The 26,448-nt window shown below is 21.7% G+C and overlaps 1 protein-coding gene across 3 annotated transcripts in view; it reads left to right on the top strand.

The window, feature by feature from the left end:
* Nucleotides 1-26,448, top strand: part of LOC127283086 (outer dense fiber protein 2) — an 88,667-nt gene that overhangs the window by 52,790 nt on the left and 9,429 nt on the right. For all 3 annotated transcript variants that reach the window (XM_051307752.1, XM_051307753.1, XM_051307751.1), the window contains exon 8: nt 24,837-24,923. In XM_051307752.1, coding sequence (XP_051163709.1) covers nt 24,837-24,923 — 87 coding nt within the window. The remainder of the gene's footprint in view (nt 1-24,836; nt 24,924-26,448) is intronic.

Below are 26,448 nucleotides of genomic sequence, written 5' to 3'. Positions count from 1 at the left end.
AATAGTTGGCACAACCAAATTTAAGTAGGCACTTCCGAATTTTGATTGGCACAACCAAATTTTAGTTAATACAATCAAATTTTAGTAGGCACAACCAAATTTTAGTTGGTACAATTTGGATGTGCCTACTAAAATGCGGTTGTGCGAACTAAGAACCAAATATTAGTTGGCACAACCGAATTTTGCTTACTAAAATTTTCTTCTGCTAACTAATAACCGAATATTAGTTGGCACAACCAAATTTTAGTAGGCACAAACGAATTTTAGTAGGCACAACCTAATTTTAATTGGTACTATTTGGTTTTGCCTACCAAATTTTGGTTGGCTCAATCAAATTTTAGTTGATAGAATCGAATTCTAGTAGGCACAACCGAAGTTTGGTTGGTACAACCGAATTTTGCCTACTAATATTTTCTTCTGCTAACTAATAACTGAATATTAGTTGGCACAACCAAATTTTAGTAGGCGCAACCAAATTTTAGTAGGTACAATTCGGTTGTGCCTACTTAAATTTGGTTGTGCCAACTATTATTCGGTTATTAGTAGGCACAACCGAATTTTAGTATGCGCAACCAAATTTTAGTAGGCACAACCTAATTTTAATTGGTACAATTTGGTTTTGCCAACCAAATTTTGGTTGGCTCAATCAAATTTTAGTTGGTACATCCAAATTTTAGTTGATAGAACCGAATTTTAGTAGGCACAACCGAATTTTAGTAGGCGCAACCAAATTTTAGTTGGTACAATTTGGTTGTGCCTATTAAAATTCGGTTGTGCGAACTAATAACCGATTATTAGTTAGCACAACCAAATTTAGTAGGCACAACCGAATTTTAGTAGGCGCAACCAAATTTTAGTTGGTACAATTTGGATGTGCCAACCAAAATTCGGTTGTGCCTACTAAAATCTGTTTGTGCCATCTAATATTCGGTTACTAGTTAGCACAACCAAATTTTAGTTTTCAAAATTCGGTTGTGCCTACTAAAATTTGATTGTGCCAACTAATATTCGGTTATTAGTTCGCACAACCGAATTTTAGTAGGCACAACCAAATTTTAGCTGGTACAACCAAATTTTGGACCCAAATAAAAAAAATCAAAGAATTGTGTTGTCCTAAGTTCTGTTCTGCACTGTCGTGCTATACAGTTGTTAAATTTTAATTATATCATAACTGATTCAAAATTTAGATCCACAGACAAAAAAAGATAGGTGTTGATATAGTTTCAAAGATAGTACAGTTTAAAACTGTTTTCAATTTAAAGCGATGACAGCTTCAGATAATTAAAATTGTTAAAATTACGACCCTTTCTCACAGTGGCAATTAACGAGACAGTTAAGTTTCATAATTTTTCAAATGTTAAAAAAAAAAAATATATTCCATATTTTGCTTCAGTCACAAACGGTACAATAATAACAGATCGGAAGAAATTAATTACACCCATTAAATCAGTTTCATTGAGTTTGAAGAGAGGCGTAAAAAAGAAAAAGAATAATTCCACTTTCTATGAATAAATTTTTGGATTTTCTTTTTCAAGATCTTTTTTTTTCTCTTTCCGTTTTTCGAAATGGATAGGAAAATTATACTGTGTCAAGAAGTTAATACTATACGCCTGTCACCTGAACGCATGATTATGCTATGCTTCTGCATTATAAAAAAAAAAAGAATTTATTTATATCGTCTCGATTGGTGCAGTTGTAAAGTTAATTAAAGCTACTGAGAGGAAAGAGCGTTAACATCGAGTCCAAGAAAATGTAGAGCTTCATCTCCAATACGGTATATATACCTCCTATAAATGGCTGATCTTATCTTCTTATTTAACTAGGTAATACCACTTGCGCATATAATTTATTAAGAATCGCCTCATTGGTGTTCCTATATATCTTTTTCTCTGTAAAAATTAATCCCACAACTTTCGCGATAGCCAACACAACAGAAAATATTAAGAGGATCGTGTTTTATGCTGATTTTTTTTTTTTTTTTAATAAAAGAAAAAAATTATTTTTTAGCCTATACTAGAAATAAAGAACTAGGCTACAAAAAAAATATCTCCTTTCTTTCTATATAATAATAAATTATTGAGAACATGTTTGTATAAAAATACTTTGTAAATTCAAATACTATGTAATTTGGATCTAAGTATCGTCTATTAACGAGAGCGTGTGTTATGCAAAAAAAGTCCTGTAAAATTGCAAAAGAGATTATACTTTAATACTTGTATCCCGTGTAATAAGATATTTATAAACGATAAAATTGCAGGTTAAATGAAATCAAATTGATTTCCACTTCATAGATATTTCCAATATCGTTTAGGCTTTTTTTTTTCTTCCATTGCATTTATAATTTGAAATTTTTGTAATAGCACTATTAAATGATAATAATAAACCTAATTAAATTCATTTGTCTGAGGAGAAAGAGAATCTCTAATCTAAATTCAAAATCGATGTATTGCTAAATCAATATCACGATCTTCATTGTCAGTTTGGAAAGGTTAATTGTGCAATAATATATATATATATATATATTGAGTCTCAGATTTCATAATAATTTGATTAATCTGGCACACACATATATATTGTGTGTGACATACAACATTCGAGAACTGTCATTTTTTTTTTTTTATTCTTCGCGGGGTGTGGAATTTTTTTTTTCTCAACAGGAAATCGAAGCCTTGATCACGTATATATTGGTCTTCGACGCCCTTAATAGGATTACAAAGACAAAATATATATATGTACCTGGCGCCAATTTGCTTTTAAAAATAATTATCGTGCACGTGAAAAAAAAATAGTTGCTCTAAATCTGCATTAATTTAAAAAAAACTGGTGAATTTATTTATTTACTATTTTTTTTTATATATTATTCTAATAACTATATTGGTTTTCATTAAAAAAAAAATTAATTTAGCACAAAATTTTATTTACTCTAAATAAAATTTTTATTTAACTCAAAATTTATTTAGCACAAATGAAAATTTATTTAGCACAAATGAAATTTTATTTAGAGCAAATAAAAGTTTTATTTAACTCAAAATTTATTTAGCACAAATGAAATTTTATTTAGAGCAAATAAAAGTTTTATTTAACTCAAAATTTATTTAGCACAAATGAAATTTTATTTAGAGCAAATAAAAGTTTTATTTAACTCAAAATTTATTTAGCACAAATGAAATTTTATTTAGAGCAAATAAAAGTTTTATTTAACTCAAAATTTATTTAGCACAAATGAAATTTTATTTAGAGCAAATAAAAGTTTTATTTAACACAAATAAAATTTATTTAGCACAAATATATAATTTTATTTAGAGTAAATAAAAATTTTATTTTATAAAATTTATTTAGCGCAAAAAAAATTTATTTGAAGCAAATTTAAAAATATATGTTTATCTCATCAGAGCTTAATAACTATTTGTTTGAGATAAAAAAAAAATTTTATTTAGCAAAAAAATATTTTTTTTTTTTTGTGATCCATTTGAGAAATTCTGATTGAAATAATTTTTTGTAAATATTGCAAATATATTCTGTACATAATATATAAAAATGTTATTTTCTCACACTTGAGATTAAATCGAGCGTAACGAGTCTCGACATTTTATCGGTTCTAGTTTATTAAAAATTCTCAATTGACAGAGACTTGATTTGCATCCTAACATCAACAAACACTTGGACTAATTGCGAATGATTAATGAGAAACTTTCTATATCCGTTTCCTCATTGCAAGATATTTGTAATTGGCATTTATATATATATATATATATATATATATATATATTTGTAAATAAGATGCATGCTATAAATTATCAATCCTGCAGTTTGTCAAAATTATAAATTGTATATATTTCTCCGTGATAGGGAAATAAAATTTATTTAAACCAAATAAAATAATATTTTTCTCAGAGCTTATAATAATTTTTTTATTAAAGAGAAAATTTTATTTAGCGCAAATTAAATTTTATTTAGGGCAAATTAAATTTTATTTAGAGCAAATTAAATTTTTATTTTAACCAAATACAATATCCGAATATAATTAATTGAAAATTTAAAACAAATAATTTATTATTATTAAATTTTATTTAATATTTTATTAATTTATATTTATATTTATATTTTATTTAATAAATATAAATATTAATTTTAAACAAATAAAATTTTTTTAATACGTATAAATTTTTTAATTCGAAGATTAATTTAATTTTACATACATTTAAATTCAGTTTTTTTTTCTTTTTTTTTTTTGCTATATGTGATATAATAGAAATAAAAACATTAAATAATTTTTAAAAAAATTATAAACTAATAACTTCAATAAATTAAAAAAAGTGATTTATAGAACGAAATTTCTAAAGAATGTTGAAAATGGAATAAAAAAAAATGTTAGGTCTACAAAAGTGAATATATAAAAATATTAAAAATCCCACTTGACACAAGATGAAAAATTTAAATTTATTAAAAAGTGAAATACATTTGTCGGGAAAAAAAAGGGAAAGTAATTCATTTCCTCTCATTTTCATCCGATGTTATAATAATATAATCATTTTTGACGTAATTTTTTTGTTTATTAATATTCAATATTACGACAGTTTCCATATATATATAATATTTAAATATTTACATTCATTAATTTCATTAACAGAAAAAAATTTTTTTTCCTTTTTTTTCACTATGAGTATATATTATAAACGATGATTGACAGAAAGTCTACAATCAATTAGTTTCATAGAAAGTATAAAAAATCACAATGTATATTTTAGAAAGTGGTGGTCGCACTGTGGTATAATAACTTTTGACATATACAGCTTTCTATATACGACATGTGCGTCTTCTTATATGCAGCTTTCTTGCTTCCTGCAAAAAAAAAAAAAATAAAAAATATTACACTTTTTTTCCAATTATTATAGCTGCAGAAATGTTAGGCAAAAATTAAATTTTGCAGATAAAAAATCAGTGGGAAAATATTTATTATTATTATTTTTTTCGCTGTAAATATACAAAATACGATAAAATATATAATACAATGATTTTTTTTCCTTTTTTTTTCTCGCGAAAAAAAAACAATTACCGCGGTATAACAACAAAAATTGCATCTTTCATATAATTGTCGATTTCCGTTCAGTTTTTAGTGTGTGTGTAAGTGTGTTCCACTTTCAAAACTTGCTCCTCGCGAGGTGAAGTTTTTCTTCTATTTTTCCGGCATTTGCCGAATACGGTAGTCTTAAAACAGCATCCCACCTGAAAACAGGCTTCACCCATATAACTGTATTGCAAGCGCTTCCTATACACGTTATATATATATATATATATATATATATATATATATGTTCAGAAACAGTGAAAGTGACATTAATGATTTTTTTTTCTTCCCTCGCAAAAAAAAGAGGAAAAAAAAACATTATTTATCACTGTAATTATATTTTCACGATAGCTTCAATTAAAATTGTTAAAAAAAAACAGAAAAGAAAAAAATGAAAATTACTTAAAAAAAAAATTATTAAACAAATATTTGTTTAAAATAAAAATTATTCACTTATATAGTAAATATATATATTTACTATGGAAATAAATAATTTTTGTTGAAATAAATTTTATTCGAATAAAAAATTTAATTTAGCACAAATTAAATTTTATTTAGCAAAAAATTAAATTTTTATTTTATTTATTTATTTAATTAAAATGTGTGTTTTTTTAACTAAATGAAATTTGTTTAAATTAAATATATGTAATTAATTTAAACCAAATATAAAATTAATTTAAACCAAATGAAAATTATTACAATCGAACAAAATTTATTTAAATCAAATAAAAATTTGTCTCAAAGCCTATAAATAATTTTTTATTTGTTTTGAATAAATAATTTAATTTAGCACAAATCGAATATTTTATTTAGCTCAAATTAAATTTTATTTAGCACAAATTAAATTTTATTTAGCAACAAATTAAATTTTTATTTTATTTATTTATTTAATCAACATGTGTGTTTATTTTAACTAAATGAAATTTGTTTAAATTAAATATATGTAATTAATTTAAACCAAACATAAAATTAATTTAAACCAAATGAAAATTATTACAATCGAACAAAATTTATTTAAATCAAATAAAAATTTGTCTCAAAGCATATAAATAATTTTTTATTTGTTTCGAATAAATAATTTAATTTAGCACAAATCGAAAATTTTATTTAGCTTAAATTAAATTTTATTTAGTACAAAAAAAAATTTATATTTAAACCTAATAAAATTAATTTAAACCAAATGAAATTTATTAAAATCAAATAAAAATATAATTTTCTCGAGAGACTATAATAATTTTTTATTTGTTACAAATAGAAACTTTTTTTTAGCACAAAATTTTAATTTATCGCAAATAAAATTTATTTATATCAAATAGAATTTATTTATAAATTTATTTATAAATAAATAAATTTTATTTATAAATTTATTTATAAATAAATAAATTTTATTTTTAAATTTATTTATAAATAAATAAATCAATTTGAAACAAATGAAATTTATTTAAAACAAGTAAATTTCTATTTGGCTCTGAGGCAAATATTTCTTTTCTCTGGAAGTAATATAACTGAGTTACTGTGTAAAAAAAAAAAATTTTAAACGTGTCCAAAGCAATATAGTTTATAAATGAATAGCATAATTTAAAATATATTAGTTTGAAAATGAAACATTGGTTTTTTTCCGCCATATATATATATATATATATATATATATATATATCTTTCCATTAAAAGGATCCTTTGTTCTCGAAGAAGATTCATTTTATACTGAAATAGGTACTTGCTATATATTAGTGTGTACTCAAGTTCGCGGCAATTTGTAAAGCTAATTGTCTGTGTAATTACATGCGCGCACCTTAATCTCTGGTGTCTTGAGAGAGTTCTTCTCGTTTCAAAAGTGCCGTTACTTGAGATTAATTTATCAAAGTTGCCTGGTGTGTGACACGTGATTTCGCCTTCATCTTTCGTTTGAACATATAACTTGCGCTCATAGAATTCAACTTCAAATGTATACATATATAGATAGATATTGTGCGTCTTGGAAAATAACTGTTTAATCAACTCTAAATTTAAAAATTCATTAAAACTCTCATGACCCATTATAACCAGTTTAAAAACATATATATATGCAACTCGAGAAACAATATTCACATTTTTGTCTATTTTCGAAAAAATTTTTTTTCTCAAGTATATATAAATAAAAAAAAATTACACCCAGAGAAAATATATATTTGACTTAGAGATAAATAAATATTTTTTTGATCCATATATATTTGTCTCAGAGATAAATAAATATTTTTTTGATTCATATAAATTTTTATTTGATTTAAATAAAAAAAATTTTATTTACGCCAAATAAATAGGCTAAATAGGCTGTGAGACAAATATAGTTATTTAACTCAAATATATTATATTTGTTTCAAATAAATTATATTTGGATAGCCTAATAAATATTTATTTGATTGAAATAAATTTTTCTTTGAATTAGATAAAAAAATTTTATTTATGACAAATAAATGCTCTACACCCAGAGAAATGATATATTTTGACTCACAGCCTAATAAATATTTATTTGATTGAAATAAATTTTTCTTTAATTTTAAATAAAAAAGTTTTATTTACTCTCTAAATCTGAATTAGTAAAAATGTTTACTAATTTAAATTAGTGACTCACTTTTTGCTTTAGAATTAGTTAAATTTTACTAATTGTTAGTAAAAGTTACTAATAATTAGTAAAATTTTACTAATTCAGAAGCAAAAAGTGAGTCAATAATTTAAATTAGTGAACATTTTTACTAATTCAGATTTAGAGAGTACGACAAATAAATAGGCTATATAGTAGGCTGTGAGACAAATATTACGTTTTTTTTTAACTCAAATATATATTATATTTGGTTCAAATAAAACATTTCTCTGGTTGTAGTATAGCGTTCCTTCTAAACGATATAAACAATGAGAGGGATACTTTTTAATGTGATCGAAAGAAATTGAGAGGAGAGAAAAGAAATGCGAGAGAAGTATCTAGATAACGGTATCAAAGTGAATACACAATTCACCTGTTCAATATACGCACCAATATATATATAGTCAGGGCCGCATTTATTTATTGCAATCAAAAAAAAAAAAAAATTCGCGAATCATATTTATAAATTTATTGTCACTTTCTTTTTACTTTTTACCCCTCGAAGAAATTGTATTTTTATCCTGGAGTCAAAATAAATAATTTATAAAAAATTTTTATTTCCTTTAAATAAATATTTAATTGTTTTAATTAATTTTTATAATTTTGTTTGTTTCAAATAAATATTTATTTGTATCAAAGAATAGAGCTGTAATAATAATAATAATAATAATAATAATACAAATTATTTATTTATATTATTAATAATTAAATTATTATTAATAATATATAACAGTTAAAAAAATAAAATTTGAATGAAAAAAATTTATTAATAAACATTAATAATTTTTGAAAACAAATTTTATATTATTGCATATTTAGAATTTATGAAAATAGGAAGTAAATTATTTTTCAATGAGGAAGAAATTATTTATTTTGCTTTCTATGTATATATATATATATATATAATTTGCATCTGTCGTGTATGTATCGCTTAGAAAGCAAGTGACATTTATAACACCTAGCAATTAAAAGATAATATTTCGAATATAATTACGTGATTAATCTTGAAATAAGTGAATATGTAAACATGACTTTGGAAAGTTCTATATATATATATATATTATCGAACGCAATGAATATATAGGGGTTAAAATAAATTCCTTAACACCTTGTTGGGCAAATTTATTTATTTTTTTTATTCTTTTCACGATAAAGAACTTTCTAACTAGATCATTAGTAGCAGTAGGTGTATAAAATATGTTATAATTAACGTCATAAATAATCTTGTCAAAAATTTAACTAATTTTTTTTTTCTATTAAAGATTTTTTTTGTTTTATTTTATTTATGTATTATAGTTACTTTTTATTAATAATTATTTGTTTTTTTGCTAAATTAATTAATTATTTTTTACTAACTGATTGGTTTTTTTTACTAATTAGTTATTTAACTAATTATTTATTAAATTAGTTTTTTTACCAATTAGTTATTTTACTAATTAGTATTTTTAATAACTAGTTATTTTACTAATTAGTTTTTTTTACTAATTAGTTATTTAACTAATTATTTATTTAACTAATTAGTTTTTTTACCAATTAGTTATTTTACTAAGTAGTTTTTTTTACTAATTATTTGTTTTTTGCTAAATTAATTAGTTATTTTTTACTAACTGATTGGTTTATTTTACTAATTAGTTATTTAACTAATTATTTATTTAACTAATTAGTTTTTTTACCAATTAGTTATTTTACTAATTAGTATTTTTAATAACTAGTTATTTTACTAATTAGTTATTTAACTAATTATTTATTTAACTAATTAGTTTTTTTACCAATTAATTATTTTACTAATTAGTATTTTTAATAACTAGTTATTTTACTAATTAGTTTTTTTACTAATTAGTTATTTTTTTACTAATTAGTTATTTTTTTACTAATTAGTTATTTTTTTACTAATTAATAAAACAAAATGTCAGCCAATTTTTTACAACCATTAGTTTTTTTTCAACTAATTCACAAGAGAAAAAAAAATTTATTTGATTCAAATAATCGTTTACTTGACTATTATCAAATATTTACTTGAACCAAATAATTTTTATTTGAATTTTTTTATTTGTTTACCTTGAAGAAAAATATATTTTTGATTTAATTCAAAATTAGTTTGAATAAAATAATGTATAGGAAAAAAAGAAATGAAATATTAAAGTTCCAAATGATATCGTCATTTATATAATGACTTTTATTATTGCGTGTAATTAACCTTATTAAGCCGCGACTGCCCACATATATATAACTTTTGCTCGCATGTGTATACTTTCGCAAGCACACCTTTTGTTTAGTCTTCTTTTGTAGACTAACGACTGCGAGAGTAGAAAAAAAGAAAAAATGAAAAAAAAAAAAAAAAAAAAGGGAAACAATATTCTGGATCCGATTAATCGGCTCCGCATCAAAATTTTTGATTTTAATTTGGTACTACTTGATTCCTTATGTGCTTCCTGCATTGAAACGACGATTATAATAATTATTTCTGGTTGTGGGTCAACCGTTAATTTCATTTTTACGTCGTTCTGGTTCCTTCTTGTGTACCCTATACACATACACACGTACAAATAACTCAAATTACCATTTACGGCTTCGTGGAATTAAACCGTCTTTTATATATATAAATATACAATTAACACACTTTGTACAAACATTAAAAAAAAATATATATATATATAATTTTTTTTACCAAAAATTAATTTTAATGAAAAAGAAAAAAATAGTTTGTATACACGGAAAAAAAATCTTTATCTGGAACAGCAGTTTTTCTGAAATATATAGCTGTTCCAGTAAAAATTATCGTTGTTCCAGGTGAAGATTTTTTACCGTGATATATATATTAAATTTACAGTAAAAAATAAATGTCAAATAAATAAATTTAATTTACTCAAAAATTATTTGGCTCAAAAAAATATTTACTTAGACTAAAGAAATATTTACTTTAACTAAATAAATATTTACTTAGACTAAAGAAATATTTACTTTGGCTAAATAAATATTTACTTTGGCTAAATAAATATTTACTTAGACTAAAGAAATATTTACTTTGGCTAAATAAATATTTACTTAGACTAAATAAATTGTTACTTGAACCAAATAAATTTTATCTGAACCAATAATAATTTCTGTATTTGAAACAAATAAAATTTAATTGATTGAAAAATTAGTTGGGTCAAGAAAATATTTGACTATTATCAAATAAATATTTACTTGGAACAAATAAATATATACTGGAACTAAATAATTTTCATTTGAATCAAATAAATTGTATTTGAACCTATAATAATAATAATTATTGATTCAAAGACAGAAATTATTTCTGTATTTGAAAGAAATATAAAATTTAATTGACTCAAAAATTATTTGGTTCAAGGAAATATTTTACTATTATCAAATAAATATTTACTTGGACAAAATAAATATTTACTTGAACCATATAATTTTAATTTGAATTAAATAAATTTTATTTTAAATAACTTTTGAATTTGAAACAAATAAAAATTGACTCAAAACTTATTTGATTTAAGAAAATATTTGACTATTATCAAATAAATATTTACTTGGATAACATAAATATTTACTTGAACCAAGAAATTTTCATTTGAATTAAATAAACTGCATTTGTACCTATAATAATTATATAGGTTCAAACACAGAAATTATTTCTGTAGTTGAAACAAATATAAAGTTTAATTGACTCAAAAAAATTATTTGATTCGAGGAAATATTTTACTATTATCAAATAAATATTTAATTGAAGAAAATAAATATTTACTTGAACAATATAATTTTTATTTGAATTAAATAAATTTTATTTTAAATAATTTTTTATATTTGAAACAAATAAAAATTAATTCACTCAAAAATTATGTGGATCAAGGAAATATTTGACTATTATCAAATAAATATTTACTTGAACGAAATAAATATTTACTTGAATGAAATAAATATTTACTTGAACCAATAAAATTTGTCTATTTGAAAAAAAATTTACAATTTAATTGTTTCAATAAATTATTTAATTCAAATAAATATTAATTTGATAAATATAAAAAGTATTATAAAAATAATCAAGTAACGGATTATTTGAATGAAATAAATTTTTCTTTTCATTATATTCATCAATATTCTCATTAATCAAAAAATTTGTAGGATAGGTCACTTTATCTATAGAAAAAATATTTTCTAATCGACATTATATTCGTTATGTTTTTTGTTAGACAATTCATGTTCTTCGACTCAATTATGTATATAATATGTGTATACGAGTATAAATTTAACACACACTGATATATATATATATATGCGAGAGAGTGCTTTGAGGTGGGATATGAAATCCACCAAGATCAGCAAGTGTATATACAGTGGTCCAGTGGCTGCTTCAGTAGGTCGAACACATTCACGTCTTCGTGTCTCCGTGCTATATTTTGCTACCTGTCGCTTATGAATAAATCATTTCGCTTATACTATATTCTACGAGATAAGTCGTGAAAAGTGCTTTTGATTGCGATCACATAATCGTAACTTTATCCTGAAAACGTGCTGCATCGTGACAATTTTTTTTTTCTTTTTCTTTTTCTATTTATTGCAAGAAATTCAAAAAAAGTGTCTTATACAAGAAAATTACTGTTTCAAGAATATCAAGAAAATAAATCATGATAATAATTATCATTTTATATTAGATCGGTAAAAAAAATGAGAATAAAATTAAAATAAAAGAAAAATTAATTAAAATTGAGGTAAAAAATTGAAAAATTAAATTAGAAAAAAAAATTTTATAAATAATTATTAGTCCGGATTTTTGAATTTAGTTTTTTAAAAATTAAAAAAAAATTATATAGCCTTTTTTGCATTATTACATTAAATTATTAAATATTAAATTATTAAATAGGAAATGAAGTTCTCGAAGATTTTATAATTTTTCTATTAAAAAAAAAAAAATCTGTCGTAATATTGATTATTTTGAATTGGGAATTTTTCCGCATTCACAAAGCCTTTTAAGAGAGTAAAATCAGGTAAAATTGTTCGACTAGTTTTTTTTCGTATTTATTCTCCGACGTCATGTCTTACACTGAAAAAAAAATTATTTGATTCAAATACTCGATTACTATTATTACTATTATTACTATTATTATTACTATTATTATTACTATTATTACTATTATCAAATAAATATTTACTTGAACCAAAAATTTTTTATTTAATTTGTAATTTTTTATTTTTTATTTAAACTGTATTTGAACCAATAATTTTTGTATTTGAATCAAATAAATTTTTTTTCATTGTAGGTACAATAACTCTAGAGTTTTTTTTTTAAATTTCATTCTGAGATTCATTTTTTTTTTTTTTTTGGTTTATTCCAATATTTTTAGTTCTCTGTGAAATATATAAATATATAAAAGATGCAGCATGACAAGCACATACATATAGTGTCATCAATGACAATGAAAGTTTAAATCGATTTAACGTCACGATCTAAGAACCCGCGATGATTTATAGCCAGTCTGATGATTTTTAATCCTCGAGATCTTGAAATTTATTTCGAAATACAATTTCTTGGTAGGATCATATAATACAAGAAAATGATTACCTGATGTATAAAAAGTGTCACAGATTGTTTTTTTTTATTTTATTTCATTTTTATTATATTTAATTTTTTTTATTATTTTTATTTTATTTAATTTCATTTATTATTTTCTTTGATTTATTTTATTTTACTTTTAAAGAAATATTTTATTAAATATTCCACAAAAAATAAATAATTTTTTTTTCCCAAAGGAAATTTTTTTTTATACATTCCATAAAAAATTTTTCGATTCTTTGAATTTTTATTGTGAAATTTTTTTTTTCTTTTATTAAATTTTGCTTCTCTCAACAAAAATAATATGGTTGAGAAATTTTCATATTCCTAAAATTCTTATTTGTACACTTTTTTTTTTTTTACATAAAATGTTTATTTAAACAATAAATATATAGGGAAAATTTAATCTTATGAAATTTTTATTCTCGAAATTATCGTTTTTTGGGAAATTAGGCAACATTAAAAAAAAAACAAAAAAAAAAAAAATATTTTGATTATGTGAGAATTTTTTGATTCTATATTTATAACTTCCTGTATGTACATTGCAAATCGAGAATCGTACAATATTTGCGATGCTTTTAAATCTCTTATATACTATCCTTTCTTCCCCCTGAAAATCGATGTATATATTTAAACTGCAAAGAAGTGAAATCCAATGTGTGTAATAATTTTCTGATCATGGGTTCCAATTTGACGAAGAGAAATCGCCACTTAATTTAGTTTTCATTCAACTTCGTTCTCAAAAACAATCATCCTAGGAGAGTAATTGCATATACGTTAATTACAAGATTTTTTTTTTTATTATGAATGCGCATTCTCTAGACAAATTATACACTTGTACCTCTTTCTGAGAAGTTATTTTTCTTACTAGATTAAAAAAAAAATCAAAATTTCGCTTTCAACATTAATTTAATTCACTTTACTGAAGTTTATATATTTTCAAGATTGCTTATAAATTATAATTTATTCTTCTGATAATAAAAGTACGAAATTATTAATATTGATGAAAAACTACTATTGCTTCAAATATAATGTAATAAAATTAGGATAAAATTTGTTTATTTTAAAAATTTTGCCAATTAATTAATTTGAAATATATTTTTTTTATAAAGATAAATTTATTTCTTTATTGTACTATTTTAAAATTTTTCAATACAATAAATTTTGTTATTTCATTTTTGTATTTTTGTTAGTTTACATTTTTTTAATTTTATTTTTTCTATTTTGTTACTTTTCATTTTTTTTATTATTGCATTTATTTTTTATTTTGTTAGTTTTTTTTTTAAATATTTTATTTTTCGTATTTTCTTATATTTTCTTATATTATTTTATTTTTTCTATTTTGTTACTTTTAATTTTTTTTATTTTGGTAGTTTTCATATTTTTTATTATTTTATTTTTTCTATTTTGTTACTTTTCATTTTTTTTTTATTTTGGTAGTTTTCATATTTTTTATTATTTTATTTTTTCTATTTTGTTACTTTTCATTTTTTTTATTTTGGTAATTTTCATATTTTTTATTATTTCTATTTTGTTAATTTTCATTTTTTCTATTTTGTTACTTTTAATTTTTTTTATTTTGGTAGTTTTCATATTTTTTATTATTTTATTTTTTCAATTTTGTTACTTTCAATTTTTTTTATTTTGGTAGTTTTCATATTTTTTATTTTTTCTATTTTGTTACTTTTCATTTTTTTTTATTTTGGTAGTTTTCATATTTTTTATTATTTTGTTACTTTTCATTTTTTTTATTTTGGTAGTTTTCATATTTTTTATTATTTTATTTGTTCTATTTTGTTACTTTTCATTTTTTTTTATTTTGGTAGTTTTCATATTTTTTATTATTTTATTTATTTTTTTTATTTTGTTAGTTTACTTTTAATTTATTATTTTATATATACTCAATTGAACGGTACTTAATGTTAATTGTGAGAAAAAAAACAAAAAAAAAAGAACTAGACAAGCAACTTACGCGATAATCACACTACTGATATGATGTATAATTTCATTGATGTTTAAAATTGAATAATGAGAGCACATAAGAATAAACTATGTAATTTATTTATATGATCATTAGTAAACTTGACTATATATAAATGACTCTTATAATGAATCTTGTAAACATTATATAATATTAACTTAGAAATAATATTTATTTATTTATACATTAATTACTTAATAAAAATTAATATATAATTAATTAATTAATATATTAATTACTTGTAATTAATTTATAAATAAATTAATTCAATCAAAGTTAATAAAAATCTATATAAATAAATAAATATATATATAGAAAATGTTATAATATTATAAATCTTACTTAATATGATTTCATATTATAATGAACTAATATCAAGTGAAAGTTATAATAAATTTTTTTTTTTTTTTAATATTAATTAGGCACATGAATTTAATGCCTTTTAAAAAATTGTGTAGGTGTTTATAATTATGCTCATTAAAAATATTATTATTATTATTATTATTATTATTATTGTATTAAAAATTATTTTAAAAAAAAGAATCTTTAAAATATAAATATAAATAAAATAACAAGAATAATTAATATAAATATAAAAAGGATTTTAAATTATTATCACAGAAAATTAAAAGGGTATTAAAATAAGCTGCAACGCTTATTATTTTAATCCAATTTTACTTATTTTAATACCAAAATGGATTAAAATAAGCAAAATTGGATTAAAATAATAAATGTTGCAGCTTATTTTAATGCCTTTTAATTTTTTGTGATCGCTTCATACATATAATTGAAGCTATATATAATATTGCTTCAAAGTACGATTATAATTTTTAGTTCATTATAGATATTAGAATAAAAAAAAAAAAAATTTATAATAAATTATAATTTCGATGAACCATGACTGTAAATTACAGTATATTATAATTTAAAAACGATTTTGCCAATTTCTCGGGCATTAAATGTGAAATAATTTTTTTTTTTTTTTTTTTTCTTTTCATCGGTGAAAATTGAGGATATGTGCGAGAAATATAAAATATGTATTTACACCTGACCCATTGGTATGGCACAGGTTGTATATATAGATATATGGTACGTGCCCGCCAGTAGGTAGACTAAACTGTGTGTCAGGGGGCCAATGTAACGGTACGATCGCCCAGCATCCCGCTTCTTTAGCTTCATTCATATCTTGGGATCGTTATATTCCTTCAATATGACGCGCCTCTTCGGTCCAAATAGTGTTTGCGAATTTCAATTTTATATTATAAATTCATTATTTTATTAAAACACTTATGGCTTATCACAAATTAACGCGGATTTTTTCTTCTTCTTCATTCTTTTTAAGACACTACGTTTTAAAAACGTGAAAAATAGATTTTTTTTGGCATTTTTATTCTAAATTTGAAAAAAAACAACATTTAAAAATATTTTTTATTTATTATTTCTGGTGATAAAACTTAAAAAATTACTAAATTTTTTTCTAAATTAAAATTTTTTTTGCTGTGGCATTGAATTATTTGTTGTCACATTATAATAATTACGTTAGCTAACATAGGGACAGTGAATAAATTTGCTGTTGTTGTCAAAAAAGTTTTGCTGTGACATAGTAAATTTTTAAAAATTAACACTTGTATTGTTATTATCATAGCAAACTTTTTCGTTGTCATACACTGAAAAAATTTTGGTACAGCAGCTATCTCAAACGAAAAATTTCTTTATTCAGTTAGATTCACTCATATAAAATCTCATGGTAAATATTAAGTGTGAAGTTAATTGAATATTAAAATTTTTCGTTTGGGGCATCTGTTGCACCAAAATTTTTTCAGTGTAGTAAAAAATTTAGTTGTGCTTACTAATTATTAACTTAGAATTTTTATTTTAAAGTATTTACGAAGCTTGAAGTACGCAACATTTATGATAAACGATTTTTAAAGAAATAATTTTTTGTCTAAAAAATATTTTTTTATAATTTCACAGAAAATTAAAAGGCATTAAAATAAGCTGCCATCGCTTATTATTTTAATCCAATTTTGCTTATTTTAATCCATTTTGGTATTAAAATAAAAACAAAATTGGATTAAAATAATAAGCGTTGCAATTTTTTTTAATGCCTTTTAATTTTCTGTGTTGTTGATTATAAAAAAATAAAAGAAATATTTTTTTAAACGAAAAATTATAGAATTTTTCATTTTAAAACTGATTTCTTTAAAAATCGTTTATCATATAAACGTTACGTACTTCAGCTTCGTAAGTATTTTATTAAAAATAATTATTTTTTAAACGTATTTTTGAATTAAAATTTAACAGATTTTTCTTTTTATATATAAATTTTTACATTTCTTCATTCACACTAAAAAAAAAAGTAGAATTTTTACCCGAAAATCGGTATTAAAATTAACTGCAACAAATTTTATCCTAGTTGAGGACGTCTATGTTAATTAGCATTCACAGAAAATTAAAAGGCACTAAATTAAGCTGCAACGCTTATTATTTTAATCCAATTTTACTTATTTTAATACCAAAATAGATTAAAATAAGCAAAATTGGATTAAAATAATAAGCGTTGCAGCTTATTTTAATGCCTTTTAATTTTCTGTGATTGGTTAAAATTACCCGCAACAAAATTTATCCAGCGTTTTTTCTGTGAATTTTTATCAAATAAAAATTTTTTTTAAAAAAATACGCATTTTCTTATTTTTCCCATATAGATTTCGAAAAAAAAATTTTCGGGCAAAAAAAGAATTTGGAATGAAAATTTCCCGTGGAATGCCCCATATATATATATATATTTTATACAATTGGCCAGAGGGGTTTCTTTCGCACGAAGAAGGAAACTGTGTCACTGGACAACTTACTCGTATGAATATATATATATATATATATATATGTAGGATCCCACCTCTCCTTCTTTTTCATTCTCGTGGACAATAAGCAATTCATTTTAATTATAATGCTGATCGGAAAACACCGTTAGTCCACCTCGCAATAAGGATGAGTTCAATGGTTTAACGAGCCTGTCCGCGAATCAAGGCCCCTATGTCCTTTAACTTCTATAGCGTATATATATATTGTGTGTGTGCGGAACATACTTGTATACCATTATTTTATTTATCCTGAGTTCACTGATTCCTATTTCTAATATGTAAATACATGTAGCTTCCTGAATCTTCCTTAAAAGTTGTCTGCATTCAAATGCGCGCATGCTATGTCCAATATACTGTCAGGCGTACATTGGTAATTAGCTGCGAAAAAGGAAAAGACATATATATAATTGCAATTATATGTTGGTGTTTGAAGCAAAATCCACGAATAATTAGAAATTTTTCTAGTTTTTTTTTTTTTATTTTTTTATTTTCTTCCTTTTTTTGCGGTCATTCAACTTTTCCATTAGAGAAAAATTTAATTATATGTAGACAATTTTATCACAGAAAATTAAAAGGCTAAAAAATTAAATAAGCTGCAACGCTTCTTATTTTAATTTATTTTGGTATTAAAATAAGCAAAATTGGATTAAAATAAGAAGCGTTGCAGCTTATTTTAATGCCTTTTAATTTTCTGTGTATGTTATCGCCTGAAACAGCGATAAGTTTGTCTGGAATAGCGATTTATTTCTCTAGAATAGCGAAAACTTTTCGCTGTTTTAGTGAAACATAATTATAGCTGTTATATAGATAAAGATTTTTTTGCATTGACTACGCGGTAATTGAAATGATTTATAATACTTCATATATATTTGAAGATAATTCAGAATATTTAAAAATATTACAAAATATTTCTAGATATATTTCTAGATATATATTTCTAAATATTTTGTGAAATATTTAAAAATAATTCTCAATACTTTAAGGTACTTTAGTATAGTTCGCGATACTATACAAATTATTTAGGAGGCCTCAGATAATTCAGGATAATTGAAAATAATTCAAATACTTTAATATAATTTAGGATATTTCAAAAATGTTTCAAAAATAATTCACATAATTCAGGATACTATAAATGATAATTCAAAATATTTTAAGATAATTTAGAATATTTCACTATACTTTAGATAATTTAAAATACTTCAAATACTTCATGATAATTCAAATCATTCAAAAATACTTCAAGATAATGCAGGATATTAAAAATAATTCATATAATTAAAATAATTGAAGATAATTCAGGATAATTCAGAATACTTCAAAATACTTCAAAATACTTCAAAATACTTCAAAATACTTCAAAATACTTCAAAATACTTCAAAATACTTCAAAATACTTCAAAATACTTCAAATACTTCAATATACTTCAGGATATTTCAAAATGTTTCAAAAATAATTTAGGATACTAACTCTGATAATTAAAAAAAAATTTCAAGATAATTGAGGATATTTCACTATACTTCAGATAATTTAAAATACTTCAAATACTTCATGATAATTCAAATAATTCAAAAATACTTCAAGATAATGCAGGATATTAAAAATAATTCATATAATTAAAATAATTGAAGATAATTCAGGATAATTCAGAATACTTCAGAATACTTAAAAATACTTAAAAATACTTCAAATACTTCAAGATAATTCAGATAATTCTGTTAATTGAAAAATACTTCAAGAAAATCCAAGTTATTCAAAATAATTAATATAATTGAAATAATTAAAATAATTGGAAGATACTTCAGACAATTCAAAATACTTCAAATACCTCAAAATACTTCAAAATACTTCAAAATACTTTAAAATACTTCAAAATACTTCAAAATACTTTAGATAATTCAAAAATACTTCAAGATAATCCAAAATAATTCAAGACAATTCTCAGTATACTTCAAGTTATTCCCAGATACTTCAGGATAATTCAAAATAATTCATTTAAGTAAAATACTTGAAGATAATTTAGGATTATTCAAAGTACTTGAAATACTTCAATATAATTCAAAATATTTCAAAATATTTTAAAATAATTCAAATAATTCAAAATACTTAAAATATTTTTTTGAATAATTTAGGATACTTTAAAATATTTTAAGAAAATTCACATAATTCCGGATACTTGAGATAATTTAAAATATTTAAAATACTTCAAATACTTCAAATATTTCAAATATTTCAAATACTTTGAGGCAATTAGAAATATTTTTAAATAATTCAGAGTGTACTACAAGATATTTTCGAATACTTCAGATAATTCAGGATATTTTAGATAAATCAAAATACTTCAAATACTTTAAGATAATTCCGAATATTTTTAAATATTTCCCTGTACTTCTAGTTATTTTCTAATATACTTCACGATACTTCAGATAATTTAGGATACTCCAAATAAATCACTTTATTTCAGATAATTTAAATAACACAGAAAATTAAAAGGCATTAAAATAAGCTGCAACGCTTCTTATTTTAATCCAATTTTGCTTATTTTAATACCAAAATGGATTAAAATAAGCAAAATTGGATTAAAATAAGAAGCGTTGCAGCTTATTTTAATGCCTTTTAATTTTCTGTGAATTCGGAATATTTTATAATATTTAAAGATAATTTACAGTATTTTAAGGTATTATAAGGTATTTGAATGTATTTTAAGGTATTTTAAGATATTTTAAGGTATTTTAAGATATTTTAAGGTATTTTAAGATACTTCAAGATATTTGACGAAACTTTAGATAATTTACGTTACTTTAGATAATTTACATAACTTGAGATAATTCATTACACTTCAATTAATTCAAAATACTTTAAATACTTTAAATACTTCCAGATAATTTAGAATATTTCAAGAAAATTCTCAGTGAAGAAAAATATTCCCTCTGTAAATATAGTCGATTATTCGAAATCAAAAATAGCGATCAAATTTTTCTTTTTGACGAGATAATAATATAATTTAAATTTTGAATAATCAAACAAAAATAAAATTATAATGCAAATATTAGGGAGTGTTCAGTAAAATATATATATATTGTATGAACAAGCCCTCATTTTTGAGTTATGAGTCAGGTTTATGATAATTTTTTTTTTTTTTTTCACAGGTGAGGTTTCAGTTTAACATTATGATTTTGAGAAATAAATCTCTCGATATTTATCTAAACAAAAATATATATCTTTTTTTGATTTCAATATATAATAAAAATAATAGATGATTATATAATAGAAATTATGAAAAATTTATCATATATATTGTAAAAATTGTTTAATATCGCAATTTTTATGAAAAGTTCAAAATTGTCAAGATTAAAATTGCATTCTTAGAGAGGCTAAGCCGCAATATAGTAAATCAAGATCTGTGATGCAAGTATATATATGCTATGTCGAATAACATTAATACGCATTCCTATTATGCCATTTCCTGAGAGTAGTAGACATGAAGTCATTACACACATATATATATATACACTGTAAGGAGTGAAAGCTCCACTTTAGCCTAGTTTCGAGAAAACAAAGAAATTGACGCATTAAAAGTAGGTCCATATTCATACAATGTAATTTCTATATTATAAAAAAATATTAGAGAAATATATTAATGTAAAAAAAAAAAAATTGCAAAAAAAAAATTAATTGAATTAAAAACTTATTAGAAATATTTGACTATCAAATAAATATTTAATTGAACAAAATAAATATTTACTTGAATTAAATATATAAATTATATTTGAACCAATAATTTCTGATTTTGAAAAATTTCGTAAATTTTTTTAGTAAAATTATGCTTTATGTAATAATAATAATATTTGGCAGACATCTATATATTTGTATATATTTATGACGTCAGATAAATGTCAGTATAACGAAATGGAAGCTTGCTACCTTGTATTTTATATAACTAAAGCCCTTAATTTTTTCTTTTCCTTTTTTTTTTTTTAGTCCAAACAAAAGATTTCCCTTCGTATATTTTCAAGAACACTAAATCATCATTCTATCATATGGCATATAACCCGCAAACGAGTTTTACTTGCAAAGATAATGTATGTGTGTAAGAATCCACTCTCTTATTGCACTTCTACCTTGACCTTTAAGTTTCAAACAATATTGCATACGTTGAAATAAACTATCCACGGCATTATTCGCGTCAACCTCTCTTTTCATTTTCGCATATATATATATATATATATATATAAAACATTTTCAAATTAAGCTTATTTTTCGCGCACAAAAGTCTCTTGTTTATTCAGAAATATTCAATGCAATTCATACCATAATAGTAATTTTATTCAATTTTTTTGGTACTGTTTTTTTTTTATTTTGATAATAAATATTTTTAGGACATTAACAGTTTAATTAATAATATAAATAATTAATAATAATTTAATGATTAATGATTAATAAAAAAAATTATTATTAATAATTTAATGATTAATGATTAATAAAAAAAAATTATTAATAATAATAATTAATATTAATATTAATAATTAACAAGTAATAATAATAATTGAAGTAATAGTAATTTTAAATAATAATTGTAAAAAAAATAAATTAAATAATTGTATACACTGAAAAAAATGAATATCTACTTTAAAGAACAGTAATTTTTGCCGCACTAAATATTTTCGTTTCAAATAAATATTTATTTGTTGTAATTAAAAATTTTATTTCTGACAAATACAATTTTTATTTACGCCAAATTACACTGAAAAAAAGGGTTTGGTATTAACAACCAAACATTTGGTTGGTATTTAAGTAACCAAAATTTTTTTGTTGAATCAACAAAATTTTGGTTGTCCCACAGCTAGAGAAATGTTTTATTTGAACCAAATAAAATATATTTGAGTTAAATAAACGTATATTTGTCTCAGAGCCTACTAACTTATTTATTTGGCGTAAATAAAAATTTTATTTGTCAGAAATAAATTTTTCTTTGGCTGAAATAAATTTTTTATTTCAATGAAATAAAATATATTTGCAACAAATAAATGAATTAGTAGGCTTGGAGACAAATATACCATTTCTCTGAGTGCAATCAAACTTTAGTTAGGACAACAAAAATCCTTTTTTTTTTCTAATTTTGGTTGTGTCAAACAAATTTTGATTGAGACAATTAAAATTTTGTTGATTCAACAAAAAAATTTTGATTGCTTAAATACCAACCAAACGTCAATACCAAACCCTTTTTTCAGTGTAAAAAAAATTATTACGCTCCGAGACAAATATACGTTTATTTAATTCAAATATATATTATATTTATTTCAAATAAAACATTTCTCTGGATGCGTAAAAATGTAGATTTTCATTTTTCTTTTTTCAATGTTGAATTTTTATGTCAACTTTTTAAAAAACGGTAATTTTTAAATTAAACTATTTTGCATCTATAGTAAAACTAAAATTTTTCAATTTCAATCGAAATTGAAAAAAAATGTAAATTGAAATAGAAAAAAAATATAAAAATTTGTTTCAAAGATAATTTGAAGGCAATTTATTGCATTTAAACAAGACAATAGACAAAATATAATATATATTTTAGAACAATAACAATAATCATGACCAAGTAATAACAATAAAATATTCTGTAAACGTTCACGAAGCCTTAAATATATATATATATATATATATGTACATACACTTTCTTAGCCTGGAACTGCAAGCAATAAATGTCAAAAGAATTAATAGAACCTAGCAGAGTTAGAAAGGAACAGATTGAGTGATTAGTTGCGAGGAATTTAACGGGCAGTACCTTAATTAATGTCAACCGGAAAAGAGAATTATATTTAAAAAAAAAAAATTAATAAATAAATAAAAAAATTAATTAAAGAAAATAAAAAAAAGTGATTTGCGAAAATTTATAAAAATAAATTCGTGATTTGGAATTAATTAATTTTTTTTTTGGTAAAAAAAAATGTCTATACCCATCTTTTCAAGTAGAGAAAGTCAATCACTTTCACTATAATCAAACTTGAGGTCGAGACCGCACTGTTCTTGTCATTAGTAACGCATTAACTTTTATTTTTGTCTATATTGCTTGTATCTTTTTTTTTTATTCTCAGAATTCGTGTATGTGTGTGATATATTCAGAAATGATGTAGGAAATTTTGTGCTAAATTAACGATTCGTTTCATAACTACTTTCCCTGAACATATATATATATATATATACACACGAATGTCATCGACCGTGATCGACAAAGCGTTAAATAAAATTTGTTTCCCTGACAATGACCGTTAAAAATTAATTTATAATTTTTTTTTCAAAATTAATAAGAAATTGTTTTTCCTACGCTAAAATTATATTTTTTTATAACTAAATAAAAAAAAAAAATTATACCTACTATAAAAAAAAATAAAATTATTTTATTAATTAATTGACAAATCTGATAAGAAATATAATAAAGAAAGTTCGAAATTATTCATAATTACATTGATAAATTCTTTGTTTGTATTAAAAAAAAAAAAAAAAAAAAAACTTTCATCAACTATAAAAGTGCATGTAATGAACAAAATTTCTCCCATGAGCCATCAATCATTTCTCCCAAGTGATTAGAATGTGAAACTGTCGATAATTTCGCTAGATATAATATATTATTATTTTATTATATATTTTATAATAGAAACATGTATCACACGTGATTAGAAAAAAAAGAAGAAGAAGATAATATCGTGATCGATCATAAACTAATTTTCTATTCTTCTTTTTCTTTCAGATGCGAAAATTAAGGGAGAGCGAGAGAAATCATCAGATTCGTTTGGCGCCACGTATCGAGGAGAAAATTCCTAACGGCGAACATGCTGTGAGTATAAATTTATAATAAATATATATATATATATGAGGAAATAAAACTAAATAAATAAATTTAAAGAACTATATAAAAGTCAATTATGTAACTTATATGTAAAAATAATAGTCACAGTAAATTAATTTCTCGATCACTAAATTTCTAGGTAAAAAATACATTTAATCAATTATAAACATAATTTTTAGATTTTTGTATTAAAACGTTTTTTTTTTATCCGTAAAATCAAAAATTAAATTTCTATTTCGATTTTATTTTTTTAATTATTATTATTTATTATTTATATATTATTAATTTATTTATTATTGTTATTATTTCCCTTATGAAAATTCCTTATAAGAAAATAATGTTAAAGCTGAAATGTTTTCAGTATTATGTTTTTTGTATAATATTTTCGCGATTATAGATAATTTTTTATAAGAAATTCATTATAAAATTTTTTTTCTCAAATAATTATAAAAATATAATTATTAAAGACTCTGTAATGAAATCATTACAATTTTATAATTATGAAAATGTAATTATAGAAAAAAAATTTTTTCACGTGCAAAAATTAAAATATTATAAAATTAAAATTATAAAAATTTAATTACAGAAATTATTTTCTTATAAGGAATTTTCATAAGGGTTTATTTTTTATTGGAAGGACATAAAAATTATTCAATACAGTCAAACCTGATTAATTGAGACAATAAGTAAAAAGCTTTTCATTAACATTCTCTGGATTAATTGAAATAGTAATAATATTATAATAGTAATAATAAATACTTTTCACGAAGATTCTGTATATCAATTCGCATAATACAATAAAACCTGATCAAGTGAGACTTTGTTTTTTTTTTTAATAATTCACTTAGTTAATTAGAATAGATAAACATACTTATCGAGGGAATATTGTAAATAAATTTTTCTAATACAGTAAAACCTGATTAAGTGAGACAATAAATATAGAAATCTTTTTAGTAATTTTAAAATTCACTAAATTATTTAGACTAGTAATATAATATAATAATGTTTTATAGTATAATAATATTAAAATTATACTTATTAGACTGTAGATAAATTTATTAAATACAGTAAAACCTGATTAAGTGAGACATTGTAAATTTCCTTAATACCAGTAAAATAAATAAAAACAACAAAAATAAATGATTTTCAATAATGTAAAATTCATTGAATTAATAAAAATAGATAGACGCACTTATCGCAAGGATACTGCAAATTTTGTCTGATACAATAAAACCTCCCAAAAGTGAGACAGCAAGTGATTTAATTGACAAAGAACTTGAGTTGATTAAAAAAAAAAAAAAAAATTGACAGAATTTCAATATAATAATATTTGCTATTAATTCTACAATCAATTTTTCCTTATTCTCACTTAACCAGGTTTGACTGAATATTAAAATAAAATAATAATAATAAAATAATAGTAATAATAGTAATAAAAATAATATTAATAAAATAATTAAATAACTTTTTATTACAAATATATTTCCCAGTTTTTTTTTATTTAATATCAACA

The sequence above is a fragment of the Leptopilina boulardi genome, unplaced genomic scaffold, assembly GCF_019393585.1.
Source record: "Leptopilina boulardi isolate dan_hultmark-lab unplaced genomic scaffold, ZJU_Lbou_2.1 LbouV2_305, whole genome shotgun sequence".
Classification (NCBI taxonomy): domain Eukaryota; kingdom Metazoa; phylum Arthropoda; class Insecta; order Hymenoptera; family Figitidae; genus Leptopilina; species Leptopilina boulardi.
Note: the sequence above shows the minus strand (reverse complement) of the source record. Positions and strands in the feature narration are given on the sequence as shown.